Here is a 13,681-nt window from a genome sequence, read left to right as displayed (position 1 = left end):
TTGTACGTAGGCACAGGACTTACACATGGATGGGATAAAAGCACATCGGGAGCACCCAAACAAACAAGCCCTCTCCCTTCATGATGTATTCATTCTCAGAAAATCTATATCTCATATCAAAAATAATTTGTTTTTTACCTCTGCCGATGTGAAAAGGATTAATCTTGGCAAGCCAGACAGCCCCTTTTCTTTAATATCAGGACAGTACTTGTATCTGGCTAAATTCATGGCATACATATTGGACACTGAACCACCTGCAAAAATGAAAACAGAAATATGTATAGCATGACGTCATTGTTCCCCAAGTGCCGGCTACAGTGGGAGGCATGGATGGCTGCAGATGCACCAGCTTAATGACAAATTACTGTCAAAATCAAGGGAGCATCCCCCTCCAATCCCATTACTCTTACACACTTCCTCATCTCCAGTTCCAGAAGTTATGGTCTATTCTCTCATTCCAGAGCTTTTCTAAACTAAGGGTTTCCATCTATGGACTTAGGGCCAGTACCCAAGTCTCCATAGTTAATAATATTCTTTCCGTCTGTCTCTAATCAATAAAATGACAATACATGCTCCTCCCTGGTTCCAAAGAAGGACTGTAGGAGAAACAAAATATGATTCAGGAAACTTCTCAAGTAAAATTAATTGATAAACTTGAAAAACGTATGATAGCCCTTCCTAACTCCCAGCAGCAGATAAATTCGTTTGTGTTGGATATAAATCCAAAATTGTAGACATCTCATTTGTTAGCATGTATGTCATTTCTGTAGCATTTAGGCAAAATATCATCACTCTGGAGAAAGGCACAAGCTCGATTCTCCCCAAGTGGCATGATTAACATCCAAGTTTTTGTAATGTGGAAGTCTGTGGGGAGTTGTTCCTCAAATAAGGCATGAATAAAATTGTAGATGCTTTAATGGAGGCAATAACTAATTGTACTTACCTGGGTTAAATATTCCATCCCCTTCTTTCCAGCCAATAAATTCAATCATTTTCTTCAGAACCGCTTCTTCCACTAACAGAAACACTGGGGACACCTCATACGTATAACTAGATAGATATAAAAAACACTTCACTTCTATGGCTAGAGTCAAACCATCCCTTTGGAGTCCCAAGAAATGCACATAGGGTTTTATTAAACCAAGTGGCTGTTGAAGTGTGGGTAGAGTCTTTGGAAATGAATCCATCGGAAACAGAGAAATACACAGTCTATGACAGCACTGGTCACGGTTAGATAAATGTCAGCAGCTGGTGGCTTTAGGGATACTAGCTACTTCGCAGTCTTAATTTAGAGGAAACCTTCAATTCCATTGCAAGAGATAAAAGCAGTGCACCTGGATTCTTTGTATTAGCCATGAACAGCAGCCGTTTAGCTCTTCGGATGCTGCTTTGGATGCTGGTTAAAGAAAAACCGTTGTCATGGTAGCCAGGTTTATTAGGTTACTACCATGAAGTACCCTAGCAGTCAGCTCTAGAGCTTGGGATTCCTCCACCACACTCCTGAGTTTGTACAAATAGCAAGAGCGCTGTGGACATCTCTTATGATGTGATGATTTTACTACACAGCGCTACCTGGATCCCTGTCATGAAGGTTTGAGGCTCTGGGCTGGAATATTGTCATTAGAGAGCATTGCTAAGTTAGCCCCTTTAGGAATGTCCTGTGGTGGTCCACACCCAATGACTGGTCCAGCTGCAGGTACAACTGGGCCTGGCCTTGGGGGTCCAGCTCCAGACCACACTGAAGGGCCAGGGTAGCTCCAGAGACGTCTGTGGGGTCAGCCAAGGTGGTCTTAGAGCCTACACAGTGGCTTGACTCCTATCTCTGCCCACTCCTGCTTCCTTCCCCTCCCTCACCCATGTTGACCCCAAGGGTTTCCCTTAATAAACATCCTACTCACTAAGCTCCATCTAGGGCAGCTGCCCAGGAATCCAGCCTGAAACAGTTACCATGTAATTTTATAACGTTTCTTTCTTTCTCCAGATAACTGGAGGGTGACTAATATGTATAATCTCCTTCTCGAACAATTAGGTGATTACATTAAATTGAATCTGAATAAATATGTACTCTAAATATGTAAGCTAAGCAGACACATTTAAATTCATAGTCACGGAATTTAATGCAATTATGTTAACATCAGAAGGAAAAAAACTTTGGTAAAGAGGCAAAAAAAAAAAAAAAAGGAAAAAAGAACACCTACTGTGTTATCACCTCCCTACCTGCCAAGCACTCTACAGAAGTTACATCATTTTTCAAACAATTTAGCTTCTATTTTCAACCATGCTAGGAAACCACTTTACACATATCAAAAGTGTGAAAAAAAAGTATATATGTACCTACAAATAAAAGTGAAATAATCATTCACTTTTTAGTAAGAAAAAAATACTATTAAACTTGTCTTTGCAAACTAGCTCAACCGTAAACCTGGAAATTGGCCTGGAGGTGGAGGAGAGGACAATACAGAATGCGCTCGTGGCTTCGTGATATTTTGAGTGGACTACTCAGCTTAGCAGCAATTTAATACTTCAAAATTTAATACTTCAAAATACTTCAATACTTTACTAAATATTTCAGTAAAAGAACCCAGATGAGGAGTTAGAGAGAGCCCAGGACTTACAAGGAGAGGTTCACAGCATTGTGTAATTTCACTATCTTTTCTACCACTTAACTCTTCTACCCATTGTAACCTGGTATCTGGTATTGTCTTGAATTATTCCACGAAAAATTCTGTAACTGAAGTCACCAATGACATCCATGTTGTTAATCCAGGGGACATTTTTAGTCTTTGTCTTAGTTAAACGCTCCATTCAACAATATATGACTCTGGACACACTCTCCTCCATGGCTCCCAGGCCTTCCCAGTGGATTTTCTCCTTCTTCTCTCTCTACTGTAGGCTTATTCTCCTCCTCCCAACCATGAAATATCAGATGCCCTCAAGGCCCAGGCCCGAGCCGTCTTCTCTCCTCACTCTATGCTGTCCTGCAGGCAGTGCTTCTCCATCTCCTGGTTTGTTTTTATTTAAAATGTCTCCATCCTGCTCATTAAAATCACTTGTTGGGCTATGAAAATATATCAGTGCCCGGGACACATAGACAGAAATTCAGATTTAATTGGTCTGGGTTGGGACCCAGGTCTTAATATTAACCCAGTTCCTAGGTTGATCCTAAAGAGCAGAAAGGGTTGAGAATCCCTGACTTTAGGAATCTCATCCATGCCCACTACTGAAACTACCATCCTTCGCCAGTGACACCTACATTTATAACTTCCATATAAATATCAGAATTTCAGGCCCATATATATCTCAACTCACCAAGAGTATACGCTTAAATATTTCAGTTACTGCAAATGCAAATGCTCACAATGGAAAACTGAATTACTGCTCTTGCCTTTTTCACCATAGACTTGAAAATTGGCCCCTCTTCCAGTGCTTCTTATCTCAGTGAGTGACATGACTATCAACCCAGCTATTAAGGCCAGAAACCCAGGCATCATCTTATAAACCTCCCTCTTGTTCCCATTTCCAAGATCCAGTATATTATCCAGTCCTTTCTGTTTTATCTTCCAAACACATTTTTCCCCCCTCTATTCCTACCACTTCTGTCTAAATCCAAGCAACTATCATCTCTTACCTGACCAAGGTAATGCCATCCTAATGGGTCCCCTCCAATCCACTCTCCATATTTCCAATGATCTTTTTACTAAGCAAATGTCACCTAGTGATGTGGAAACCTTCAATGGCTTTTCATTGTACTTAGAATAACTCATAAATGTGGCCCACTGGGCCCTGCATGTCTGGCTCCAATCTTGCCCTCCATGACACCCCCCATAACTTTCTCAGCTACACCCACCCTGACTTTTCGGTTCATAGCACGTCATGCTGTCTCTTGTCATAGAGTCTTTGAACATGCTGTTCCCTCTGGAACCCATCCCTCCTCTTTTCACCTAGTTAACTTTCATTCATTCTTCAGCATTTAGCCGTCACTTCCTCAGAGAAGACTTCCCTCAGTGCCCAACAAGGAAAACTTGTCCCATTTATATTTATAGCATCATGCACCTCTCCTTCATTTGAAAATAATACATTAATTTGTGTAGATCATTTTGATTAATTTGCATGCATCTCTATATCACTAGATTATTTGCTTCATGGAGGCAAAGTGGAGGTTTGTTTTTACACAAAGTATCTCTCCAGCACCTTAGCACAGACATGGCTTTTCATGCAGGAATGAGTTCTTAATCAATTTTCTCATCTGTTAAGTGGAGATAATTCCTGCCTTACCCATCTCACATACCACTATCAGATCAAACTGTTCTTTGAATACTGCAAAGTGTCATAAGACTATTCCATTATTTATGATGACACTGCACAAATTAAACCATTAAATAGAAGTTAATGAAATAAAACTTCACCTACTTAACAAAATCTCTAATCCATATTCCTTGTAAAATTCCATTTAAAGGTACTCACACACTTGGGTTTAATGCTTCTGTCATAAATCTGGCCACCAAGGAGTAATAATCAAGTCCAGCATATAACTGGTTGAAAAATCTTGGATGGTCTGTAAATTGAAATAGAATATTAATCTACACAGCAGTAAAAAAGAAAGAAAACTATCGACACAGAATAATATAAGTGAATCCTTCAGACAATGTAAGCAGCTGGATACAAGGAGCATACAATGCATGATTCCACTTATATGACGTTCAATATGGGGCAAAGCTGATCTGTGGAGACAGAGATTAGAATTCCAGGTACCTTTGGCAAGGAGATACTGATTAGGAAGGGACTTGAGGGGGCCTCTGGAGTCCCAGGAATGGTCTATATCTTGCTCTGGGTGATGGTCACTTACATGCAGATAGGTACAAATTCACTGAGCTGAGCACCTGAGGTTTCCCACTTTCCTGAATGTAAATTATACCTCAATTTAAAAAAAGCATTTAAAATATTGTCATGTACAAGGGAAACAAATGTTGAAGACCCATTTCATAGCCCTGTCTACTGAACAATATGTTTCTAAGCAAAACTTGAGCACTCTTTTGAGAGCTTTGCTTTACCTGTTTCTTTTTAAATACAACCCAGACCCAAACCAGAACCTTGAGAAATGGATTATTTGAGCAGTTTGTCCACATATCAAAGCCTGCTGCTACCTTTACCTTCTAAAAATATCGATGTTAATTTCCCTAATTTAAACACATTTCACTCACCAAAAGGGTTCACTTCAGGCTCCTGGCAGTGAGTGGCCTTTTAATTTTTCAGATTGGACTATTTTTTATAGTGCAACTGGCATCGTGTTGTTGGAGTAAGATGTGACTCATCATGCAGCTTACATAAACTTTCTGATTCAATGCACTTCAAAGGCAGTTGCCTTTAAGGCTCGAAAAACTTCAGTTCCAACTTTCTATTTTTTTCCCTCCTATAAAAGGTCTCATAAAGGTTCTTGGCTTTACACAGTGTGAATATTCACACCAAACCCCAGGCTAACAGCTGGCTTGACATTCTCAATCAGTGTGACAAAGAATAAAGAGGTAGGAGGCCTACTTCTAAATTTGGGTATTTGGGAATCATTTTAGTTAGTGACCTCTCATTGCAACTCACAGCATTTGGTTTTGGGGTTTTTTTCTCTTTAAACCAGTTCAGTGAAAAAAGTCTCAGAAGAAAATGCCTTTTCGTATAAAACATGGCAAACTTCCTCTAATCTGGCAAAGGAAACCAGACATTGCTACAAGTAATTTTAATAAGACTTTTTTTTTAGTTCCACATTAATTTATGATTGATTTCCATGGTAACTTTATGGAAAGTATCCAGTAAACTGAAAAACCTACTGCATTAAATGTCATTCTACACTTCCGACATGCACTGTAATAATGAGATATGTATCTCTGCATTTGAAATGTTAACTGGTTTTTTGATACATACACCAGACTTTCCCAAGGGAATATAAACCAATTATTTTTAGCCAGGATTTTATTATGTTCCTTCCACTAAATTTAGTTCAGTGTCAGAACTCACAAAGCATAATGCCTGTATGGTCTTAAGCACTAGATTACCTTTATATCACACTGAGAAATGCATATTTTGGAGAGTTATTCTTCTACTTCTGAAACTTTTTCACTGGGTATATAGGATATTAACGGTCAATTGGAATAGGACTTAAGCACAAGACAAAGATCATGTTACTGCATTTACAAAAGATCACAGTGGTTCAGCATTATTGTGAAACTATCAGAGCAAAAACTCACCATGCATTCATTTTCTTATACCTTCCGAAAGGTTTTTATCTTTTGATCCTGCTAGATTTGATCAAATAATTTGGTACTTGCCAACTGCCAAGAGTACTTTACAAATAAATCTATCCCTGTTTATAGTAAAGACACCCTCTTGAACATTTTGGGGGGCCATATTCTGGGCAATCAGGATTTAAAATCCCTTAACAACTTCTAAAATCAAAATACTGTTTATCAGTTTGGACCAACAAAAGAAATGATAAGTAGCAGTCATGATACTGTTACTTATCAGGAGGATGAGGATTGCTGAAGAGCATATAATATTTACATATGACCACTAACACCATCAGTTTTTCTATCAACCTATCTTTGGCCTTGACAAATCTATTTTACGGATTAGACATATGGACCATTGTCAAAACATCAGAACCACTATTTTTGATCCAGCTTTCTCATCCCATAAACAGCGCCCTAGTTGCCTTTACTATGAGGTAAATACAGGCTTAAGAAAATGGAAGAACGTGTTAGAGCACGGATCAAGGGAGTCAGTGAAGTTCTTACTGGTCTTGACGCTGTAGCGTATGACGTCCTGGCAGAGTTCCAACAGCCGCTGGTGTGGCTCTCCTGTGTCCCTTAGCTCCAAGTCGAGAAGCTGTTTCAGCTGTTCAGGGGGCCGCCACTCACAGACCTGGAGATGCGGCAAAGGCACGGTTAACTGGGTACCCGCTAGAGCCAGGTGTGGAGAGGATGTCGGAAGCGTGGCCCCTACCCTTGTGAAGCTTCCAGACAAGTGGGAGAGAGAGAGATTTAACCTGCAAACATAGTTCCCTGTGACCAGAGCTATGATGGTAAAGCAGATGTTGCTGGAACAAAGGAGGGACCCCATCTTACATTTGGGAAGATGTCCTGGAGGAACTGACATCTAAGTTGTGACATAAAATAAGAGTGGGGTGAACCAAGCAAAGATTAAGGGATGGGGTCATGCAAGGGGCCTTCTAGGTGGGAGGAACAGCACAAGCAAAGCTGAGATATAAGGGCACCCACAGCCCTTCTGAAGAGTGAAGTCCGTTGGGTGTGGCTTGAACACAGAGCCTGGGGGAGGGAGGGAGAAGTGAAGCTCGGCTCCTGGCATAACTCCTAACTTGTCTCTCTGCTTGTCCCCTGGCCCTGTACAATCTACTCTCAGCCAGGCAGCCAGAATCCAGAATGCTCCTCTTGTATATGAGCCACGGTCACCCCTCTGCTCTAACACCTCTGATGGCTCCTCATTCTTTCAAAGTAAAAGCCTAAGTCCTTATAATGACCTAAAACGATCCTGTACAACCTCCTTCCCTGGTGGTACTGCTTTCCTCCCAGCTGACTCTGCCCCCGCAACCTGGCCTCCTTTCTGTTTCTTAAAAGACCAGGCACATTCCCACCTTTGGGTCTTTGCCCTCAGCCTGGAATGCCCCCCCCACCAATATCCTCATCACTAACTTCCTCACTTCATCCAAAACCCTTCTCAAATGTCACTTTCTCAGTGACAGCAATCCGGAGTCCTTATTTAAAATCCCAGGCTGCACATTACCCCATGTCTAGCAATTCCCCCCAACTGTTTCTTCTCTTCCTTTTTCCATAGCACCTGTCACCTTCCAGCGTGCTGTGTAATTCATTTATGATATCCTACACAATCTCCATGAGAGCAGACATGTCAGTCAGTTTGCTCACCGATCCCAAGTAACTAACAGAGCCTGCCATAACAAGAGGTTATCAACAAAGATGTGTTGAATGAATGAATGAATGAATGAAGAGATAAACAAGGCTCAGATTGTGACAGGCTTTGTGTGGCATGTTACAGAGTTTGAACATGGCTCTAAAAAAACTGTTATGTTTTGGACAGGGGGATTATATGATCATATTTGTGTTTTAGACAATAGCTTTGGTTGCTATATGGAGATTCCAAATAAAATTGGAAATAAGAGGTTACTCTAATAAACCAGGCAAGAGAAGGTAGTAGTCTGGATGAGGCTAGCTGCTTTAGGAATGAAGCATATATGGAGATTTTGAAAATGCACCATCAATAGTACTCGGAAAGCAGCAGCACATTAAGGATGAGGGAGAGCAATGAGCCAAAGGCCATTCTGAGGTTTCCAGCTTGCACACGGGTTGATGGTGGATGGGGTGGGGTGGGGATGATGATTTTGGGGCATATTTAGTCCAAGGCACCTTCAGGACACCCAAAAGGGGTGTAGCAGTTGGTCTGAAGCTCTTGTAAAAGATCAGGAACAGAGTTCCAGGCATCCATTATAATATGAGACAGGTGACACAGCTCAGGGGGAACCTACAGTAAGAGGGGAAGGCGCAGGGTCTCACCTGGGCGGCGCCAACACGTAAGAAATGGGCAAAGGGAGAGGAGCTCAGTTGTGAAGTGGAGGACAAGCCAGGGAGGCAGGGAGAATCCCAGAAGAGTTTTGTGCTACTAAACAAAGGAAGAAGGATGCTTGAAGGAGGAGACGGTCATCACTGTCAAATCCTGCTGCTACTAAAACAAGGAAAAAGAATGTTTTAAGGAGAAGATGGCCATCACTGTCAAATTCTGCTGAGAAGCCAACTTAGACAAAGCCTGAGAAGTGATCCTGGGATTTATGAACAAGGAGGTGTTCTTGGCAAGAGCATTTGACTGAGGGAGGTGGGAGTGGAGGCCAGATTGTGTGAAGTGAGGATGTAGGAGGTGAGGAAGTAGAGGGAGGGGGGCAGTGTTGACAATCTTTAAAAAGTTTCACTGTGGAGGGGAGGAGAGAGACAGGGGGGCCTCCAGGGAGTAAAGACCAGGATGTGGGAGACTGCAGAAAGGAGGAGGAAATACCAAGTCGTGTGAGAGGTATGAAATCAAACTCTCAGCTTAGAACCATAATGGGCAGAAGTAAATCAAATGGACTGAGCCCATCAAAAGGAAGGACTATGGATTCATGTAACGTGGATGAATCTCCAGCACATTTCGCTGAGAGAAAATAGCAAGACTCCAAAGGCTACTTGGGATATGATTCCATCTACCTTACCTTTGGAAAAGGCAAAAACCACAAGGACAAAAAACAACAACAACAAACCACAGATCAGTGATTGCCAGGGGCTAGAGGTGAGGGGAGAGGTTGACTATGGAGGGGCACGGGGAAATATGGGGGGGTGATGGATCTTAATCTGTATCTTAATTCTGTTCATGGTTACATGACTTGTCAAAACTCATAGAACTGCACACCAAAAGGAATACATTCGACTGAATGTAAATTACAGTTCAATTACAAACAAACAAAAAAAGTGGCTGAGAAAAAGTGTCTATCAAAGAGGGCACTAGTAATAATCATCTAAGTGTGGGGACCCATCCTATCCTCAGGTCACCATTGAAAGGGGACTTGTTGAATCTCTGACCAAGTAGGCTAAGTCAGCAGCATAAAATCCTCACCTCCCTCTCCCAACCTCAACATAACTTTCAATCCAGCTTCATATGGATGCATGTCTACTATATTGCAATGGGCTTGGGGTTGCTTAATTGACAACTTAGGATCTTAAGCATACCCTTCTCATCCTACCTCCCATTAGTGCCCTGTATGAGCCCTTCTTTCTAGGTGAAGGGTCCTCTTAGTGTATTAAATACCTTATCCTATTACAACTCTCTATCATTTACCTCCCGCTTTCTTCAACACACCTGTGCTGACTTCTCTCTGTCCATCAAAACCTTACTTCACCTTCAGACTCTGCATCAAAGTTCAAGGTGCCCACTCCTCAGTGAAATCCCCAAAGTCTGCCCAAATCACACAGCATTTATCACGTTCTTATTGGGACCCCCTGTTCTCTATCCCAACAAAAACTTGTTCTCCCAATGAGATTAAAATTCTGTTCAAAGCTGAACCTTTATCTTACTTTTCTTTATATCCCCCAGGCCCAAATGTAATGCTTTACCCTTAGCTAACACTCAGTTAATATTTAATGACTGAATAAAGGCCGATATAAAAAAAGTTCCAGGGGAGTAGTTTACTCCAAAGTAAAGCAGGTCCAAAATATTCCCCAAGTACAAAGAAGACAGGAAAATATGCAATTATAAGTACATATCAGGAAACACCTCCAGTGACTTTGCCTTGAATTTAACCATTCCAAGATCATGGGTCATTTCAATCTATTTTCCTATTAGTTTTCCCAAATGCATGTTACCCAAAATTCAGAATACCACTTCACATTCAAAATCATTTTTTAAAATGACATTTATTTCTCCTGATAAAAGTGAAATGAAAATCTCTCCCTCCATTTCCTGATAATCTGATTCCAGTATGAAAGGTGATCATTGTGATAGAGGTTAATTTTGAGATTTTAAGAAACGTATGGAGGAATCATTAAAAGCACAGACTCTGAAGCCAGCCTGCCTGGAGTTTAGTACCAGCTCTGAGACTTGCTAGCATGTGCTTTGGGGCAACGTACTTGACCTCTTGTGCCACATTTTTTCCCTCGTCTCTAAAATGGAGTTAATAAATAGTACCTGCATCTTAGGGGTCTTTAATGATTAAATACACAAACACATGGATTAAATACACAAATACGTATGGAATAGTTCTTAGAATATCACCTGGCACGTAGTAAGTACTGTTAAGAATAGATGTTATTAGTGGTAATTCCAATATCAATTTGCATCTGAATTTGAGTCTGAATTTGAAACCTAGAACCAGTCATTGGTACCAGTCAGAAGTCAGACTTAACAACCCACGATTTCTAGTCTGAGCTCAGACAAGGTTCTGGTAAAGACACTTAGATAAATTTTTAAACTTTTCACACTTTTTCTACCTTCTGCTTGGTTTTCCCTAGTAACATAAAGAATATGCACAAGAAAATGGAAAGCAGAGTGTGCCTTGGAGAGTGTAGAAATCAGATCATTGGGTGGTTTATAATCTATATTGTTATCTGGGGCAGAAAGCTTCATCTTGTGCTTCACAGCCTTACCTGGTTAAACTCTGGGTCTCAGCCAATTTCCTGACACATGCTGGGTGGCAAAGTAAAAGTCAACCCTCCCAGGAAAACAGAGACTGGGTGGGGGTCTGGAGGTGGGGATGGGGTGGGGAGTAGATACAAACTTTGGTATCTGGGAATCCCCTTGAAACAAGGATATAGAGGAAATGAAAGCATGATTCCCATTTCCCTTACATCTAGCCATCCAGGTTTGGTTAAAACCTATCTTTCCCATTCTTAGGGTTCCTTATAGGTTTTTATATTTACCTTCTCATTGATGTCTGTAGCCTTCAAAACCACCTCTTCCATTATTAGTCTACAGGCCTCTTCGACAAATTTTTCTCCTGCTCTTGCATCTGTTGTGGGGCCATTCAGTATGACTCCATCCACGAAAACAGTGTTCTTCCTGCTGGAAACCATCTCTTGTGGATCGATATCTCCTGGAAGCACACAATCAAACCGTGTTTGAGAGATAATCTAATTCGAGCACAGAACAAAACACAGGGGAAATGGCTCACCATCCTACCTTCAAAGGGCATACCTTCTTTTAATACATTTGAGGCATTGAAGCTGACAGCTTCTTATGGTGCCCAATGGCATGACAGAGTTAAAGAAAGAAAGTTCCATTTTCCATTCCTGCTGCATCTTGTTTAGCATCAGGGAGCATGGAGGAGCTCAAGCAACATAAATTCAACCCATTTTACTCACTCATACAAACATCTTTCAGACACATGTACAAAAAGATCTTTGTAAACACAAGCCCATGTCTATTTCATGGGCACACACTCTCTTGTAATTTAAGGATGACCATACATTTCCTTTTCATAAGTCATTCCTAAAGAAGAAGAAGTAATGTCAACGTGCCTTTTCTCTTAATTTTACATTTTAAGCCTGTGATTAAATGCCCCTCTGCTTTGTCTATGAAACCCCTTGTTAAACCCACTCGGCCATTTCCTACTGGGAGAAGGAGAAAAGAACGTGAGCAGTGTCACAATTCCCGTAAACCCGTATTTAACACCTTTAAACTTTTCAAACTTGCAATTTAGGCAGAAGGATGGAGCAGGACATTTTCAGGACTGGACAGTTGCCACTCAGTGACTAAAGGTTAAAAGTCAACATGGAAATCTATATCTGAGAATAAAGGTTACTGCTTACCCAAAATAGCCCTCCTCCAAAATAATTCTGGCAACTTAATCCAGATATTCAACCAATATCTGCCTCAAGCTCTGACTCGATTGTGTTCTCTTTTTCTAATCACTATCTCTTTCCTCCTTATAATGTACATGTTCACTGAGTTGTGGAAATTTACAGAAACAATTTTTAAAAGTATTTTTCCGCGCCTCAGCTAGCACAGCACCTCACTTATTCTTTGTAAATACACCTTAAATATGCTGATGGTCTGTATGTATTTCAAACATTTTTATACTTACTGAGGGTTCTAACAGTATTAACAGTTATTATGCCCTGGAGTCCATCTTCTTCTCACAGTTAAATGTTTGGTATAATTCCGTGGTTTTCTAAACCCTTTAATTCTATGACTGGAAAACTCAAATGGTGTCCACGAAGACAGATAAAAATGTCACAAGAAGATTCCCCAATTTGAGAAAGATAGAATCTGTAGCAAAGGATCGATTTTTTATCCTCACACCCAAGGGTAAACCATCCAGAGCTCCCACGATGAATTTTAGCTCCATCCTACACTTTCACTTATCTTTCACTTGAAAAGATGTATTTAACATGGTTTAGGACAAATGGTGAAGCCCTGGAGTTGAGCTTTTGGATGGAAATGCTCTACACCTAAAGGCACTTTCCTCCCCCCAAATTTTAGGTCCTAAAAATAAATTGGAAAAGAGGACAATTATTCAGGGAACCCTGGTTATGTAAGTGGGCAGTGCTATTATTAAGCACACAGAAAAAGTTCGATTTTTTTCTAACCTCATTAGTAGGATTTCAGGTTTTTATTGCCCAGGGAATAGCAACCACTCTGTGGGCCTCTCAGAGTTTCTCTCTCTCTCTCTCTCACACACACACACACACACAAACACACTAAAAAATGTCAAACACCCACTTGAAACCAGAATAGCAGAGAAATTGAAATTAAAATTGTCTGTTTCTCCACAGCCATCAATTACAGAAATCCCCCATAATTCAAACAATTATATAGGAGAAAATACTACTTTAAAAAAAACTAAATAGAATTGGGTATAGAGTATGCGTCTTTTCTTGATAGATATGTTTTATTTCTATTACCAGATGTGATCATGTCCCTCTTTCCCCACTACATTTGCCCAACTGGAAAAGACTCTCTGGAGATTGAACAGTCAGTCAAGCTGTGATCTTCTGGGGATGAACACCCAGGACCTCCCATCTAACTGCTAGAGTTGATAGCGGTAAATAATGAAATTGTTCAATGGGAAGAGTGTTCCATGAAGAATATACCCAGAATCTGTCTGCTCTTCATTCCCCCCTCCCTTATCACCATCAAACAC

General features: G+C 40.8%; 1 protein-coding gene across 2 annotated transcripts in view; it reads right to left on the bottom strand.

Annotated features, from left to right (window-relative positions):
* The window catches only part of GADL1 (glutamate decarboxylase like 1), a 183,228-nt gene that overhangs the window by 135,035 nt on the left and 34,512 nt on the right, over nucleotides 1–13,681 (bottom strand). For both annotated transcript variants that reach the window (XM_057554013.1, XM_007191535.2), the window contains exons 2-6: nucleotides 11,460–11,632; nucleotides 6,783–6,909; nucleotides 4,465–4,555; nucleotides 944–1,050; nucleotides 139–254 (exon numbers count right to left, since the gene is read on the bottom strand). In XM_057554013.1, the coding sequence (XP_057409996.1) occupies nucleotides 139–254; nucleotides 944–1,050; nucleotides 4,465–4,555; nucleotides 6,783–6,909; nucleotides 11,460–11,632 (614 nt within the window). The remainder of the gene's footprint in view (nucleotides 1–138; nucleotides 255–943; nucleotides 1,051–4,464; nucleotides 4,556–6,782; nucleotides 6,910–11,459; nucleotides 11,633–13,681) is intronic.

The sequence above is a fragment of the Balaenoptera acutorostrata genome, chromosome 10, assembly GCF_949987535.1.
Source record: "Balaenoptera acutorostrata chromosome 10, mBalAcu1.1, whole genome shotgun sequence".
Lineage (NCBI taxonomy): Eukaryota > Metazoa > Chordata > Mammalia > Artiodactyla > Balaenopteridae > Balaenoptera > Balaenoptera acutorostrata.
Note: the sequence above shows the minus strand (reverse complement) of the source record. Positions and strands in the feature narration are given on the sequence as shown.